Source organism: Pygocentrus nattereri, chromosome 3, assembly GCF_015220715.1.
Source record: "Pygocentrus nattereri isolate fPygNat1 chromosome 3, fPygNat1.pri, whole genome shotgun sequence".
NCBI classification, from domain to species: domain Eukaryota; kingdom Metazoa; phylum Chordata; class Actinopteri; order Characiformes; family Serrasalmidae; genus Pygocentrus; species Pygocentrus nattereri.
The window spans coordinates 40357661-40371565 of record NC_051213.1 but is presented as its reverse complement, the minus strand read 5'-3'; the positions used below and the strand labels follow the sequence as shown (position 1 = coordinate 40371565).

Below are 13905 nucleotides of genomic sequence, written 5' to 3'. Positions count from 1 at the left end.
GATTATTGATTTTTGTGCATACTATACATATATGTATAGTATGTTAAATAGGTTTTGTTCTATATATATATATATATATATGTGTGTGTGTGTGTGTGTGTGTGTGTGTGTGTGTGTATACATATATATATAACCCACATTACTTTTAATGTAAGTCAATGGAACCAGACTTTTTTCCAGTATTGTAGTAGACCACCCTTTCATTATTTGATTATAGATTTTTGTGCATACTATACATATATGTATAGTATGTTAAATAGGTTTTGTTTTATATATATATATATATATATATATATATATATATATATATATATATATATATATAAAACCCACTTTACTTTTAATGTAAGTCAATGGAACCAGACTTTTTTCCAAGTCATTTTGGGCATTTATTGTAGGCCATTAATCATGAAATTTATACACGATATAAAAACAACAGGTATTTTCAAATTATATCAAAAACTGAAAAACATCAAAAATGGAGATACAAGGTTTTGTTCTGACAGCAGCTATCTATATATACATACATACATACATATATACATACATATATATATATATATATATATATATATATATATATATATATATATATATATATATATATATATATATATATATATATATATTCAGTTTTTCTAGAATTCTGCAGTGATATTTTTCTACACTTCCAAAGTTAGATTTTGGTTGCGTTTACAGATTGTAATGATCCAAGTGGTCCTGATTACAAAGTCAGTGCATAAAACCTTACTTCCATGTCCCAGATGTTCAGACAAACAGAAACACTTGTGTATTTTTTCACATTTTAAACAAGAGTAAAGATTATCTCTCTCTCTCAAAAGAAAATGTCGAGCATAGTTTTGTCTTGCGCAGTCGTTAGGATTCCCTTTTTTCTGTATATCCTTTAATAATTTTTTGAACTCCAGTTTTGGGAAGTATTTTACACTTTCCCCTTCCTTGTGCACGTGGATTATCTTTTATCTAATCTCCTTAGTAATATTTCTTTAGCCATTTTAGATGCACATGAGAGACATTTGTAAGGCAACTATGGTGTATTTGGGTCGTTGTTTACGTGAAAGTCAAGTGTTCCTTTGAACAGGACCAATGTCAATGACCTTTAGGAACATCTTTTGTTGAGGGGACCATCAGCACGTTGTTGGTTTTAAAGTTAAAGTGGCAGTTTTGTCATTTTTTTTTGTTAAACATATGTTTCCGGCTTTTTAAAATAAATAAATTAATAACTTGTAGATAATTTGTCATGGCCAGTTTGACTTGAAATAGAATATGAAATGAAAGAGTGTTCTCTCATCTTTTCCCAGTACTGTATGTCTAATCTCCACTGAAGGCCCGTCTAACCATATCTGGAACAAAGTGAGCGACATTCACTGTGACATGCCAAGATGGGTCACTCCAGGAGATAATAATAACATTTGTCCATATTGCACTCTATTTTCAGACTAAAGGCATGTTGCCCAGTCTGTTTGAGTGACAGAGATTGTTAAATTCTGTTCTGCCTGGTTTGCTTTTATTGTAATATTTGTTTTTATCCCTTTTTTGTTATCACATTCCAGATCTAGAGTAGAAAATAAAGCAATATGCCATGAGAGGTTGTATGTTACAGTGATGTTATTATAGGTAAGGGTGTAATTAGGCTTGGCATGAAGAGGAGATTAACAATTATTATGCCAAGAAGTGCAGTTTATTTAGAGTGTGTTATTGTTGCCAAGCACCCATGGACTCCTGAAAGAGGACATCTTTGTATATTGCAGTTGTTTCATTAATTTCCATTAGCACCTCTATGCGATTTCTAGTTTTACTTGGCACCAAGCAAACAGTGTTGTGTTTCCTTTTTGTTTTTCAGGGGATGAATCTCAAATGGCTCCATACTTTCCCCTATGTAGTGCACTGTGTGGGAATTAAAATACTGGCTGTGGCGGTCAAGAAGAAGAGTCTAACAAATAGCCATTCGGGATTTAGCCACGGCTCTGCAATGCTGTTTAAATAATGCAGTATTTGGTTTCAGCCTGGGGTTGATGCACCTTAAGGCATGTCTCACTAAAACATGGGTATTCTTCTGTTATGTATTGCAGCTTTACAGTGAACCATATAAAATTCTTGAATTCAAAGTCTGTGATATTAATGTTTTTTTAATCTGTAAGCTAGTTGATCATCCTAGTTCTAGTTAGTTCTAGTCATTGTAAGCCCTTCAGTTTAAAAAATGAGTACTTACATTACCCATACACTCCTGCGTTCCTGCAAGCAGCATTAAAGACAAAGGGCAAGGGGAGATCAAGGTTTTCTTTAGGCTGTTGTTTTTGATGTCTGAACAACGAGTATCTCTGATGTCTCTTAGTATAAGCAGTGCATTATTAATAAAGAGATACAGGCATAATTAGGACAAACGCACAAACATACATATGCACACACAGTATATACACAGGAATGACCCTGCAAATGTCCGAGTGTGTGGATCTGCCTGTCTGTCCACTGTTATGAGTGTGTTCAGTCAGCAGGAGAACATGTTCATGCATGAGTTCATTGATGTTTCCTGTCTGTAAACAGTTGCAGCTGTGAGTGCATTGCCAGTGTGCATTGCCTCTGTGGTTTTGTCACACTGTCTGTCCCGCCTTTGTCGTTCGGCTCCTTTTGTCTAAGTTTAGCACAATCCTTCACTCTCATGTTCCTCTCTGGAGAGGATGAAGAGGCGAGATGCCGACATTGAGAATAGTCTTTTTTCAGCTTTGCTTACAGAGGCTGCACAGTATATTGTCAGCCAGTTGTTATTCTTGATATTGGTCTCTGCAGTGCTGATAGTGTAGAAAGCTGTGTATTTTGAACTGTGTTCTGTGATCATCTTGACCGAACACAGTTTAAGTTTTTCTGTGGGTGAGATGTTCGGGGTCAGATGATTATCAGTTAAATCTGGCATTCGTTTTAGTTTTGTTTTTTGTTTTTTTGTTTTTTTCAATTTGCATAAAATATTTTAAAATGTATTGTGTTTTTTCATCAGTAGATGAAGCAGTGGAGCAAGTGTGGAAGGAGGGAGGGAGGAGGAAAAAGGCACAGTGGCACTTAATATTACTACTAATTAAGTTATCTGTTATGATTCACCTGTCACATTATTAATTCAACAGTACATTTTTAATTTATTGCAATATAAATTGCAGTCACGGTAAGTAGCAGTGCAGTCTCAGTTATATTTATATGATGTTATACATACTGTGCAGTCCTAGTTGGGGATGTGTGTTGCATTTTAAAACCTTACATTACGAAAAATGAAAAATATAAAATGTACCTTTCACCTGAGAAAACCTATTTAAGGTACAAAGTTAGGCTTCATAACATTCTTATACCTTTAAAGGTACATTTATATTATTTGTACCTTGGATAACAAAAAAATATACCTCACAGTGTTTTGTTCAGGCATTGTTATTTTAGCCACATCCCTGCATTGTAGACCAGGAATTGAGACTGCATCCCTGACCCTCATGGCTGCATGATGAGCAGTTAAATCCCATCGCTTTGAAGTAAATGTGTCCAAAAGTTTGAAAATAAGTGTGTAACAGAATAAAATCTAATCAAATTTATTTGTATAGTGCTTATAGACAACTGATGTCATAAAGCAGATTCACAGAATTCCAGTAAAGACAAAGTTTTAACATGAATGTAAAAACCCCCAGGTGAGCAAGCCAGTGGCAAGGAAAAACTCCCTCAGAGCTGAGGAAGAAACCTGGGGAGGAACCAAGGCTCACAAGGGGGGGACCTATCATCCTCTGTTCAAACTACCTTCAAATTACTGACAAAACTGTACTGATAGTCATAGTATATATAATGTAAGCGGCGATTATGATTAATAATAATACTAATCATCATTATAATAATAATAATAATAAATAATAATAATAATAATAATGAATCGGTTATGACACCAAGATTTTTTGCTGCTGAACCAGGTGTAACTGGAAAGTCAGTGAGATTTAAAATTAAATCTGATCATTTATTTCTTGCCACTTTTAGACCCAGAAGGAGAACCTCTTTTGTTACTGTTTAGAAGGAGGAAGTTACACAACATCTAGCCTTTCATGTCTTTTACACAGTCCTCTATTTTCTTTAATCTGTATTTGTCATCAGCCTTGGCTGATATGTACAATTGCATGTCATCTGCCATGGTTACTTATAACTGTGCCTAACAGTAACATGTATAATGTAAATAATAATGATCCTAAAATAGAGCCTTGAGGAATTCCAAATCTTACTTTTGAATAATTGGAAGATAAATTGTTTACACTGATGAACTGATAACGTTCTGTTAAGTAAGATTTGAACCACGATAGGGCTGTCCCTGTGATTGCAACCATGTTTTCTAACCATTCTAGGAGAATATTGTGGTCTATCGTATTGAAATGTGCACACAGAGTGAGACATCCCTGCAAAAAAATTAAAAGAAATAAATAAATAAAACAGCACAGACCAGCATGCATTCCATACTGGTCTAAGCTGTTTTCACTGGTTTGTGCTGGACTTGTGTTGGTTTAGCTGGTCAACCAGTAAAGTTGACAAGCATACGAGCATCCAAAACAACTTATTGTCGCTGTTGGGGCACTTGTATCGTTATATCTTCATTTTTAATTTTTGTACATAATGTGAAAATGTTAGTTGTCCTCTACCCTCTCAGAAAAAAAAACGTACGACACTGTCACTGGGGTGGTACCCTCAGGGGTACATCACAGTACCTTTAGTCAGGGAACATAACTGTCCCATAATCTACGGAAATTATATTGTCTAAATTGTACTGACTCCACACACCCCATCTTGTCTCCTGGCTTTTTATTAAATGGTTCTGTTTTAAAATTAGTTTATAAAAAGATACAAATATCTACTTTTCCACTAGGAAAAGCTTAAAGGTACACAATTGGACCTTAAAACCACTGTTGTACATTCAATTTATTTTTTTTGCCACCTTTGTTATATTTTGCACTTTATAATGCACCACATGTTTCTAATATGAGACAGGTATGTGACTCTTGCACTCACACTTTCTAAACATGCATCCATGCTGTTGTAGCATATGCAAAACGTTCATTGTATTGTGATTTTGAATGTCCCTACAACAAAACACTTTAAAACGCAGCATGTTGCTCCAAAATGTGTAGATATGTTTGAGTCTTAATGGTGCTTTCAATAATGTGCAAGTTACCCACCAACACCCCACAGGCAGAGCCACAGACACAGGAGGAGCCGGAAGCCCACGGGGAGCGGCCACGGGATCTGGAATGCCACAGGGTGCAGCCACGGGATCAGGAACTCGGGCTGGGGACAGCTGCTCCAATCTGGAGGAACACATAGAAACAGAACCCACTCGGACGTCCAAGGCTCTCTCAAGCTATAGGCAGCTCGCAGTGGCACTTGCGAACGAGCCGAGTACCGTCTAAAGGGTTTTCTGAATGTTCCTTCCATCTGACCACATCTTCCACTGCAGGTCGCTTCTCCCTGCACTGTTGCTCAAGACGGGCAGATCCAAGGCGCTTACCTGAGCTCTCGCCGTCCAATTCGAAGATGGGATGGTCCTTCTAATTTTTACGGGACCGTCAAGATGCTTGTGTTTCCTCAGTGCCAGGGGATTTGCTCTCATTAACACAAAACCTCAAACAAGAACCAAACACCACAAGAATACAATACAATACAGCCAACACATCAAACAAAGACCAGCACTAGACTAAGGAAAACACAGGGCTTAAATACAAGACGGCTAACGAGAGTCAGGTGGGAAACAGGTGGTAACAATCAGGGGTGGAGTCAGACAACAAGGGGGCTGGACTGAACCAAAACAAACGCAAATTGGATGAAAAAGTAAACAAAAAGCACATGGACAGGACTGGGAGGGGCCAATTGTGACAATCATGACAGACCCTGGCTTTTGAACTTTATGCTGGAAACAGTCTGAATGGTCCTTGACCCAGAGAATATATTGTCCATTATTTCCAAACAGTCTGAGAGGTTGAATCACCAGACCGCAATACATATTTCCACTGTCCATTAGTCCTTTTAAGATGAGCTCAAGCCCAGAGACGTCAGCACTGTTTCTGAACATGGTTGACACATGGATTCCACTGTGCATAATAAAGTCTTAATTTGTGACAGTGTTTATTCACAACAGTTTGTCAAAGGATTCTAGAGCCTGTGCAGTGATATCCATCACAAAAGCATGCCAGTTTTTAATGCAGTGTCGTCATAGGGATTGAAGGTCTCAGGCATTCAGTTGTGATTTTTGGCCATAACGTCAAAACGAAAGAAGCGTGAAGCAAAAACACCAATCAGGGCACAGCGCATGCCTTGTTTTGAGCTTGTTTTGACATGTTGGACATACCGACCCAGTGCAAGCATACGGTTCAACGTCAGTGCAACAGCGTAAAGTTTTTGGAGTGTCTATTCAACATAAATGATAGAACTAACCTAACTTTGTGTAAATAGAGCACAATATAGAAATATGTACACATATGCAGTTGTGACTTGCATCTGTCTTTTTTTCTGAATTTATACAAACACTTTCATTTTATTGTAAAGTTGTTTTTGCCCGTTTATGTTTGAGAACAGACTTACAGATGCAAAATAGTGAAGGAAAACTCATTTGTGAACCTGTATTTAAAGTTTTTATTAAACTTAAACTTGTAAATAAGTTGCAAATAATTCTTACACTGAAACTTTGCTTGTTTGTAAAAAGTTATTTCAGCCACTCGGTTCTACCTGATGGAAATCGTTTGTCTTCAGTGTTTTGTGCTTATGACAATTTTAATAGACATCAGCATCACTAATTAATGATATTCTATTAAAAGATTGGTTTACATTGGAGTATTTTCACCTAAAATGAGCTAATGAAGCAAGAATATTGTTATAAAATGATAATAAGACATTTGTCATAATTAATCTTTTAGTACTTTTACTTTTGATGCTTAAGTACATTTGAAGGCAAATACCTTTGTACTTTTACTCAAGTGGAGGTCTAAAGGGAGGAACTTCTAGTTTTACTGGAGTAATATTTTAAGGTATCTCTACTTTAACTCAAGTACATGATTTGTGTATTTGGTCCACCACTGCTAGTAATTGCTGAAGCATTTCTTGGCAAAGTGCTGAGCCTCAGCCCTCAGTTTAGGACAAGATTTTCTGGATGCTCTTTTTATACCCAAGTATATTTACATGACCTCTTTTAAAATGTTTTTCAAACAATTTGCTTTAATTTATTTAAATATATTGTCTTTGTATTGCTTTGACTGCTGGGATAGTCTCCAGTTCCCCCTGCAACCCAGAAGCATAAGTGGCTTGGAAGGTGTGTATGTGTGTTTGTGTGTGTGTGTGTGTGCGTATGTTGCTTTTGTTTAAATACAGGTCAAAATGGATTCACAGATCATTGCATTTCACATAGTGTCCTGACCTTTGGGATTTCGGTTTGTATAATAAATGTGGTGTTAATGTAGAACATCACCCAACATCTCTCATTGTTTAAGTTCTTTCATGTTTTTTTATGTGTCTTGCTCTGGGCTGCATGAAATACATAAACAACTGATTAAGTTTTTTTTTTTGTAGTTAGGCACACACCTAACTCCATTAATTCCTATCACTTGGAATGGGAATGGGAGTCGACTCCTGAACTTCTGAAATCATGGAGCCCTACAGATATGTATTTCTTTGCCCACTATCTCAGCTCTTCTCTCTCTCTCTCTCTCTACCTCTCACACACACACAAACAGAGACAAAACACAGTGGCCAGAGACATGATCAGGTGGTAGGAGGACAGCATTGATTACAGAATTAACTTTTATAAAAATTACTTTTTTATCATGTGTATGTGTGTGTGTGTGTTCGTATGTGTGTGAATGCTGTGCTGCTTTGAGTCTGTGCAGTCAGCAGGAGCAGATATTCATGCGTGGAGTTCATCAACATGTCTAATGGTTTGGTCGGGAACATGAGTGTGTGGTTTCATGTTTTTCTGCCCTGTTTACTAGCACCTGCTTCCTCTGATGCTCCAGTTAAAGATGGATTAGCTAAAAATCAAATTTTCACCTTTTTCCCCTTACCCCTAATGTGGTGGTAGTGGCCAAGTTCGTATTCTTTTGACTTCTTTTAACTGGCCACTGGCAGAAGTGCACAGTAAACTTGTTTCTGACGCATAGCCATTTTGTTCCTCTTAACTAGCAAGCTGACATGAATTTCACTCACCCACTGCAGGATTGTCGTGTTCAATCTTTTATTTGAAGTCTTATACTCCATCCAAAGCAATCCTTAGAAGCACAGCAACACTTGACATTCCCAGAGTAAACAGACAGCTTATCTTATTAACAAAAGGCTGATGTGGCTGATGGTCAAAACTTATTGTTTTAGCTATGTGCACAACGTCCTTCTTCGATCTCGTCTTTTCTGTCTTTTTCTTTTTTTTTTGTCGTGCACATGCGCAACAGTTCATTTAAACTAATAGCAAGTCAAATGCTGACATGTATGCATAACATTAATGCATGCAACAAAACTGACGTAATGGAAAATGATAAGAACAATTGAGTAAACAGAGAATAAGAATATAGATTAAACTGAACTTACATTTGGCTCTTACAGTAGTCAATAGCTGAGGCATGTTGGGTGTCCAGAGTTTTCTTGTTTTAGTTTTGCACTGGGGGACATTGTTTACACTTATGTTTTGGCCAAAGCTGAAACGAAACTGTTCTACATAAACTTACCAAATCAGAATTGTTCACACCTGTGGTCATAGTATCCAGATGTCTAAAGTCCTTTAAAAGGTACAGTACAGTGCAAAATTCAGTGACCATGGCAAAATGGCCATTAAGTACAAGTTTAAAGTTTCATCATAAGAAAATTACACAGAAGCATGAAATATATTTTATTTAGCATTTGGTATTGAGTGTCTACCTTTCCATTCTTTACCGAAGATTTGCTTTCATTTTGCAAAGAAATCTGTAGGGATATTTTTCCACAACTTCTCACAATCCATGTAATTCCAAACACGTTCAGTAATGTTGAGATCTGAGCTCTGGGTGATCAGTCCATTGTTGCTGGGAGCACAACAGCTTCTTTAATTGATTTGCAGATTTTTTTTCTTTTGTGTCTGTTTTACCAGTAACGGCTTATTGACAGCTACAAATACTTTCAGACCTATCGAATTGAGTTATCTTCTCACAGTGGAAGGATGGATTTTTTTTGGATTTTTTGTGGATTTTTTTCAGATCTGAAGCAAGAGCGTGGAGCTTGATTTTCTCCTTCCTCTCAAAGATAAGCTCTTTAGGAACTGTTAACTAGTTGGTGTTAACAATTCAGTGACAATTTTGGTGGTCTACTAGGTCTTGCATGTTTGTTGGGAGTTCCACTTTCTTTATAACTTTTAATAAATCTTTTAACCCTGGATTATCTAACTGAGCATTGTAAGACAAACTTATCTGCAAATGAATTTGTTTTAATCTACCATTATTCAACATTAGATGAACATTTAATATTAAACTCAGAAGATACGTGTAGGTTCACTGGTGGTTTTGGTTTGTATATAAAATGGCTGTATTGGCGTTGAACCACCACGACTCCTGGTTCCTTTCACCACCACTGTAAAGAAATCTAAGTTTCTTTAAAATGCAGCATCATTTCGCATTAGACTGCTCGAAATGACTTTCTTTACATCTCAACAATTAAAATACGCAGAATTTTTCTTTTAAGTTGTGTGGATTTTCTCTTTTCGTGGCTCTTTTCAGTAAATAAACACTGTGTGTGCATGTGTTTTGTAACAGTGAAAGCAGACCCAGTAACAGCTTAGTCATTTTTTATGTGTGGCCCATCATTACTCTCTGATCTGGTCACAGCCTTTCTCTCTCTCTCTCCTCTCTCACTGACTTAGGAGAATTAAGAGTCCATTTTGTACATGAAGCACCCATATACGGTATAAAAGAGCATAGAGTGTTAATCTCTCTCTTTCTCGGCTCTGTCCCTGTTTTCTTCTTCTCTCATTCTCTCTTAATCTGCCTTTTGGACTCTATCTCTTTATGCATCCACCCTCCCCCCAGATTCTTTTGTTTTCTATCAAGTGCAATCTAGTTTACCCATGTAAACATTAATGTTGGAAGAGAAGGTTGAAGATCGGTTCCACACGAAGACAAGTGACTGCTATATTTAGCTAACCACAGATAAAGTGCAGGACAAGAAGGTTGGGGTTGTGGATAGTTTAGTGTGCATAACTGTCCACATTGTATACAGTTATGAGTCATGGGTTTAAAATGGCAAAAGTAGTGACAAGGGGTCCAATAAAGATGTTAGGAGACCCCATGCTATGGGCCCCAGTATGATTGCCCTGTCTGTACTGTAGTTATGTCACTGGATCCATCTTTGTTGACTGGCAGTGCATGTAATCATTGGGTCTCTGAACTCAGTCTGTAGATGTCAGTGTTGTGTATATGATATGGCATTCTCTTACGTTTATTTTTTCTCTCCTTCTTTCTCTTTCTCTCTCTCTCACTCTCTCTCTCTCTCTCTCACACACATTCTCTCTCATTATTATCTCTGTCCATTTTGCCTTGTCTTAACTCCACAACATTTTTGTTTCCTGTTTTGCCATTGTGTCTATTTCTTTTCTGCATTTTGCTTTGTCACTTTATCTCTCTCTCTCTTTTACCTCTCTATGTATGTCTTTGTCCATCTCTGTTGCTTTCTTTCTCTGTGTCTTTCTCTTTATCACTGTATCTGTCTCTTTCTCTCTTCCCTTTGATTTCATGTCCATCTCTGTCTCTGAGTCTGTCCCTCCACATCTCTCTCTCTCTCTCTTGCTCTTGCTCTTGCTTTCTCTCTCTTTCCCTCTCTCTCAGTTGTAGAGCGTTGCAGCAGGACCTGTTCTCACACTTGAGGGGTGTGAGAGGGTGTCTATGTTGTCAGGATGACTATGAAAAGCTTGTCCTCAAGCCGGAGCCACCACCACACTCTGGCTCACTGTGACCCCTCCTACGACTCTCTGACCCTGCGTCCAGACCGTCGCCCTTTTCTCCTCGACCCGCCTGACGGCCACCCTTCCAACCACTCCTTCTACTCTGGATGCCCGCCTGACCCCCCAGCCAGCAGCACCTTTCCCCGTCGGCAGTATGCCTCGCACCACCAGCTGAAGGACGAGTGCATGGCAGTAGTGCCCTACACGGGACACCCCTCCTGCGGTCCCCCAACCGTCCCTGCCACCCTAGTCGAGCAGTTTGAGCGGCAGAGGCCACCTAGACGTGATGGCTACCACACGCTGCAGTACAAGCGTACAGCTGCTCTGGAGCACCAGCGCAGCGACAGCCCTGGCCGCATTCGCCACCTTGTCCACTCTGTTCAGAAACTCTTTACCAAGTCCCACTCGCTGGAGGGCCCCAGTCAGCGCAGCCTGAATGGCAGTGATCCTGCTGAGTCCATGCCCACGGCCTCTGCCTCGCACCCCAATGTGGCTACTCTGCATCGGCCACACAGCCAGGCCAAGCGCCCCAAGAGCAAAGAGAGGAGCCGTTCAGAGCCCAAGCCTCGTCCACGCTCGCCTGTCTCCGGCTACTGGAGCTCAGACGACACCTTAGACCGTGACATCTGCCTTTACCGCCACCATCACCAGCACCACCAGCAACCCTCTGGTGTCATGACTATGGGCCGGCATCCGGACAAGTCACAATCACACTATTTCCTGGAGCACGCCTACAACACGCTTGGTGGAGGCAGGTCATCCCTGAAGACTTCTAGAAGCAATAATGATGTGGGCAAGTGTGCTGCCTGCTCTGGGCCACCAGGTGCTGTGGTGGCACTGCCCAGCCCACTTGGGGCAGATCAGGCAGGGCCACTTCTGAAGAAAAGCTCCTGGTCAAGCACGCTGACAGTTAGCAGGGCACGGGAGGTCTACCAGAAGGGGGCAGTCAGTGTCGATAAAGCACTAGTTAAAGCACAGACCTGCCAGCAGGGACGGACCTGCCAGTTCTTACAGGTAGGACAGAGAATAGCATGTTCCTATGTCATCACCACCATCAACTCCATCATCTGAAGCCTGCTTGTTGAGCATGTACATTTGGTTATGCTGTTAATTTGTTACAGGCATCATGCATTGCTAAACCCGAAAGCATCTTTCTTTGCCATTTTTTCTTAATTGTTTTCTCCTTTTATATTTTTATCTTTAACTTTACAGATTTGCTCTCATGGATGATGTACATTTTTTCTTTATTTTTGTAACAAACTGTTAAGGTGTTATAGTGTATATGGTGTTACATGCAACATTATCATTGTTTTAAAATCACATGCATTTTATGTTGCTAAATCCAGTGCACTTTCCTTTAATGTCCTTCTTATTTTCCTTATATTTCCTTTAAAATTCCCTCCTTGTGATTGGTGTTAAGTTGTTCATTTCTCTTACAGGCAGCATTAACATTTATTGCTAAATTAAATGCATCTTTCTTTGACACTTTGTTTTCCCCCTGAACATCCCACCTTTACTATCATAGAGCATTTCTGCTGCAGGTGACATTGTCGTGTGTTCCATTAACCATGCTCTGCACATTTCTGTGTATCATAGCTTGAGTAGCTCATGATGGGCTTAATTAACTGATACATTTAGATCAAAGAGAAGATAAAAAAAATCCCCAGCACTGGAATTGGTTTGCAATGCATGGAACTGTTTATGTGATTTTAGAATGGCTAAAGATGTTCAAGCCCAAGTTTTTTTGTCTTGGGGTTGAGGCTTTTTGTGTTTTGCTGTTTTTTGGGCTGATCACAGAATCTATGATGTGCTGATATTAGAGATTGGGACTCATGTCAGTGACTTGAGTTACAATCAAGTCACATGTTGACTGACTCACAAAATTATTCAGAAACATCCTTAAATGACCCGTGACTCGACACGGATTTGAGACCTCATCCTGAGAAAAAACATGGACAAAAGTGAATTTCCAACCTTATGTGTGTGACCTCGCATGTCAGTTTTGCTTTTTGTCATACACAGTCATACTGCAGTGTGTTCTCCTGCAGCTCCCAGCATCATAAAGTTTGATGTGGCTTTAAATAATAATAAGCCTTTCATTACCAAAAACCATTCAGTCTGATGGGTCAAAACTGTTGCACACAGTGCTTAAAAGAGAACAGAATGACTTAAGTAAGTTGCAGCATGGAAGTATGTAAGTTCACAGATCACATTCCTTTAAAACTTCAGATGGATTACTTATTATGCTAGCTAGCCAGCATACATATATTCAGATTAACCAACAAAAGTTGTTTTGCCTGTTTCTCTTAAACATCATTGCATGTAGTGATTCAGTTCTGTCCTTCAGATGGAAGAGCCTTTGGCTTAATATAAGCCAAATTGAAGATGTACTAAACCTGTTAGGGGTTTGCTTTTTGTACATTGCAATGCCTGCACATTGCCTAAACTAAAGTTCTTTACTAAAGACTCGAAACTCAACTCACACTCGCATGGATCAACTTATGAACATATGTAGTTGAATTTTATGTTATGGGACAGTTCCACACTGTTAGGTATTCATTTTTATTTTTAATGTAACAAAATAGTTGACTCTTTAAAGGAGCAACGTTTGGCCCCTCCCACTCCTCCATGTGCCTTGTCTTTACTTCCCGGTCATCCACGTGCTTTCCTGAGTTTCTTGTTGGTGTTTGTATGTTTGACATAGATGTTTGATCTGTTCTAAGAGTATTGTTTAAATTCTGTGTTTGTTTTGTTATGTCCATCTGTGTCTGTTGCTCCCCGTGGGCCTCCTGTTTCACCTGTGTCTGCTGCTCCCTGTGGGCCTTCTGTTCCACCTGTGCCTGTTTCTGTGTCCCCTGTTTTGCCTTTTCCTTTGTTTTTGCCCTCCTCTGTCCCTGGTTTTGTCTTGTTCCCTTCTGTTGCGTCTCTGCTCTTTCCCA

At 39.0% G+C, this 13905-nt stretch overlaps 1 protein-coding gene across 3 annotated transcripts in view; it reads left to right on the top strand.

The window, feature by feature from the left end:
- Nucleotides 1-13905, top strand: part of dlgap1b (discs, large (Drosophila) homolog-associated protein 1b) — a 161771-nt gene that overhangs the window by 74432 nt on the left and 73434 nt on the right. For all 3 annotated transcript variants that reach the window (XM_037537057.1, XM_017715954.2, XM_017715955.2), the window contains exon 3: nt 10851-11980. In XM_037537057.1, coding sequence (XP_037392954.1) covers nt 10919-11980 — 1062 coding nt within the window. In that variant the 5' untranslated portion in view covers nt 10851-10918. The remainder of the gene's footprint in view (nt 1-10850; nt 11981-13905) is intronic.